The following is a 4,029-nucleotide window of genomic DNA, read 5'->3' as shown; positions in this document are numbered from 1 at the left end:
GAGAGAGGGAAGTCTGGGCATCTTTGCTTAGACTGCTGCCCCCGTGACCCGGTCCCGGATAAGCGGAGGAAAATGGATGGATGGATGGATGGATGGATGACTTAAGTGTAATAATTGCTTGACCATTATTTAAGGTCAAAATATGAGCAAATTGACTTGTGTTGTTAATTCTTTGGGAATCTTTGAGGTTTGATCAAAACCATATGGGTTTCATAGGGGTTCAGTTATGTGCATGTTCATTTAGAGTTAACAAAAAACCTGGTTTCATTCATATTTATGTTGAGATATGACTGTTTAAAATTTTGCCTCATGTTAACAATGTTTTTTTTGGGGGGGGTAATTTTTGTGACAAGTATGCCGATGATCCAACCAGACATTTGTCCGTCACACACACATAACCTCCTTGGCAGAGGTAATAAGTGCGGTTGTCTCTTTCATGTGTCCAGACTCCAGGTGCCCTCGTCACCTTTGCCGCCTCTCACCTACAGCCATCATGTAGTCCCAGCGATCCAGGTAACACAGGTTGAACCCTTGTCCGTCTGACGTGGTGGTTGAGATGAACACCGGGATGTTCCTGTCACGATTTTGGAGGACACCCACTGTCCACGCACACAGAAACCAGCTGACTGTCATCAGCATCACTCCCAGAATCCTCAGCAGGTGGAAGCTGGACATGTAGGGCACCCGCTGGGCCGTACGGGAGAGGAACACCTTCAGCACCCTGTGCAGAGGAAAGGATTGTTTGTTTGACTGTTAAAGGTAATGTGTAGACACTGTAAATAAATCATATAACATAATTATTACAATTCATAATATAGCAGATTTATTTGTTGTCATCCTAAATACACACAGTGAGCAGATTATTTGAACAAACTGATGTTGAGCTTTTCATTTATAAATGCCTCACCAAACCCAGAGTTGTAGAACCATGTTTATACTTCTTTACACCAACAGCCAATAATTTGTTGTACCAAATAAACATCTTTCCTATCAGCCTGCTTTCTTCCAGATCAAGGAACCAACTGCATGTCTTTCAACAAGCCTCACGTGGTTCCCATCTCATGTGCTCAGCTGTGTCCGACTTGATCTTATCAGCTGAATGTTGGTGCAGTTAATGCTGAATTGCTGTTAAGGAAAATAAATCACAGTGCCATCCTACCTGTACATTTTCAGTGTGACTGTGCCGTAGACGATGGAGAAGCCGAGCATTCGGACCCAACGGAGCAGGATACACCTGAAGGTACTTGGCTTGAAGTACAGGATAAAGACCTGCAGAGGCAGCGACACTTACTGTCAGTCAAACTACAGCAACTGTGTGGGCAGCAGTTTCCACTGGTGTAAATCTCAGCTAATTCTACATATGAACTGTGCACTTACACTGCAACTTCACCTGCAAATACTAATACCATACACTGCTAGTTCCAAATACTATTGCTATTCCGAGTGCCGTACACTGTAGGACACATACAAATATATTGTTTAGAAAATTTAGCTTCTACATCATTTTCCTACACTTTGATTTCTAATCCTAAAACAATATTGACGTACCCATATGAACATGAGAACAGGTCAAAATCGGGACAGAAATAGAAACAAACTAACAAACCGCCTGAGCTCCAGAATCAAAACTGAGTCCAGAGTTCGTCTGAGGCTCAAATGAAGCTCCATCAAGCTAATTAGTCAGTACCTTTCAAAATTAAAGTCTATTTAAGACAAATGTACCCTTTTTTGTTTCTGTTTACAGCACTTAAGACCTATTGTCACATACATATGAGCACATCAGTGTTGTTTAAAGACCCAAGTGAAAAACTCTGAACCCATCCTTTAGGGGCAGCGTAACCTGTTGCTGCAGAGTGACTACTAGCTACTAATCTGTAAAACTGCTACTGACTCATACAGTGAAAATCAGACTCTGCTCCTCTTTTTTGTTGACACACCGCAGGCACAGAACACGAGAAGATGATGGAAAAGTGGCTCCTTCTTTGCTGCACTCTGAACTCTGCCCAAAGGCTTCTGAATGTGTGTAGATTTGCTGTTTTTGACTGAATCAGTACAGTCATTTTTTAATGTAACTAGCAAGAACAGAACAGGGCTTCAGCCTTATGACCGCTCTCCACGTGCACACTGAAGCACAAGCCCTTCAGCAGGTGACTGTTTGTAGATCAGAGGGATGAACCATCACAGTGACACCCCATTGAGATGAAAGGGTGAACTCTGACCTTTCATCTGGGACTGTTCAGATCCACCGTCAGGTTTGTGGGCTGTACTCCACCTTTATAATATATTTTATCTGCTATACCTGCCCTTAATCTTACACTGTTTGGTATGTCCCTGTCCAGTATATTATCCACAATTAATCATTTCACAATCATTACAATTATTTATATTGTTATACTTTGTATTTAGTTTTTCTGATTCTCATGCTTCAAACTGGTCTTAGTGAATGTACCACACTGCATTTCACTGCATATTTTACCTGAGTCTGTGGCACAGCTTTGACCATTTAAATCCATAAAACCCCTGAGAACATGTTACAAGTTTACAGATTGGAGAAACATGGATGGATTATGTGACAATGGGCCCAGCAGGGCCATGTAAAAGGTCCCTACGTCTTCTAAACGAATAAAAAGACTGTCAGAGCGATCACATGATCACTTTGTCTTTTTGGGGTTGTTCTGTGTTCCTTTCTAAATGTTTTGTATCTGTTTTTAGTAATTTTGTGTGAATTTTACTCATTTTGCATCTCTTTGTAGCCATCTCGCACTAGTTTTTACTTGTTTTGTAATTAGTTTTTGTTGTTTTCTATCTTTTTATTGTTGTTTTTAGGGTTTTTGTTGTTGTTTGCATGTTTTTGCTGTTGTATTGCTGTGTTTGGGGTATTTCCTTTGTCTTTCTTACTCGTTTTGTATCTTTAGTGGTTTTGTGTCTCTTAATAGTTGTTTTCCCTTTATCAAATTTTTTCATTCAATTTCTCATTTTGTGCCGTTTACAGTCATTTTGCAATCATTCGACAACTGGAGGAACTACTATTAACAAAACATCTCAGAGTAACAGCTGCACAAGCCGAATCAGGGTCTTGAAAACAGTTTCAGCAAATGTTGAACCTTATCACCTTCTTGAATGAAGGGTTTATTCTGCAAGAATGTTGTATTAGACAGCATTTTATTGTATTATTGGTGCATTGTGTCAGACAGCAGTTATATCTAGGTGTACCTAATAAACTGGCAACCAAGTTGTATGTTCTTTGGGACATTTGCTTTTGCACCAAGCCGATCTGATACTTGACCAAAACCTCGGAGTAGAGGGCTGATTGAGATAAATAAAACAACAGTTATCATGAGAGATTGTTGTGACAGTAAAAATCAAAGTGACAACCCACCATGACAGAATGAATGGACACAAAACCAAACTAATAAGCTGCACCTACTGATTAGATAAGTGTATCCCTAGTTTACTCGGTTGTCGTCTCGGTCCAACTCACTTTACCCTGCCTTCCCTCCTAATCCCCCAAAAAATCCTAATTCAGGCAAATGGTTTAGGATTGTCTCCTGTACCTGCCAAGATGGCAACTGGGCAAAAATCTAATTCAGGCTTCAAATCTCCTCTTCAGAAGTCCTACCCATGTTTTTTTTTAACTGCAGTCTGAAGTCTGCTCTGCAGTTCATTCTAAATACACTAGGAAAAATATTTTCTGCAAAGCAACTAACACACGTGAGGGATCTTCTGAGCTAAAGCGCTGCTGGGTTAGACGTCATCCAGAGTAATTAAATACATTTTTTAATGATAATTTTGAGATCCTTTGAGTATTTCCATGCTACTTTATACTTCAACTCTAGAGACAAATATTGTACATTTTACTCCACTACATCTATTTACTTTAGTCACCAACAGTATCACCTACAAAACAAGTTGTGATGTTTTATTTATTACAGGTTAAGATGGCATGAGAATAGTGTGTCGGGGTTAGAGGAGCAGAACAACCCATTAACATGTTCATATATCACATTAAACTCATCAATAATGTACAGT

General features: G+C 39.9%; 1 protein-coding gene across 2 annotated transcripts in view; it reads right to left on the bottom strand.

Moving 5' to 3' along the window:
- The window catches only part of gpr179 (G protein-coupled receptor 179), a 21,956-nt gene that overhangs the window by 10,145 nt on the left and 7,782 nt on the right, over positions 1–4,029 (bottom strand). Inside the window, exons 6-7 of one of the 2 annotated variants that reach the window (XM_020588208.1) lie at positions 1,160–1,269; positions 483–721 (exon numbers count right to left, since the gene is read on the bottom strand). In XM_020588208.1, the coding sequence (XP_020443864.1) occupies positions 483–721; positions 1,160–1,269 (349 nt within the window). The remainder of the gene's footprint in view (positions 1–482; positions 722–1,159; positions 1,270–4,029) is intronic. The other variant, XM_020588209.1, reaches the window with a different exon arrangement.

The sequence above is a fragment of the Monopterus albus genome, unplaced genomic scaffold (assembly GCF_001952655.1).
Source record: "Monopterus albus unplaced genomic scaffold, M_albus_1.0 scaffold513.1, whole genome shotgun sequence".
Lineage (NCBI taxonomy): Eukaryota > Metazoa > Chordata > Actinopteri > Synbranchiformes > Synbranchidae > Monopterus > Monopterus albus.
Note: the sequence above shows the minus strand (reverse complement) of the source record. Positions and strands in the feature narration are given on the sequence as shown.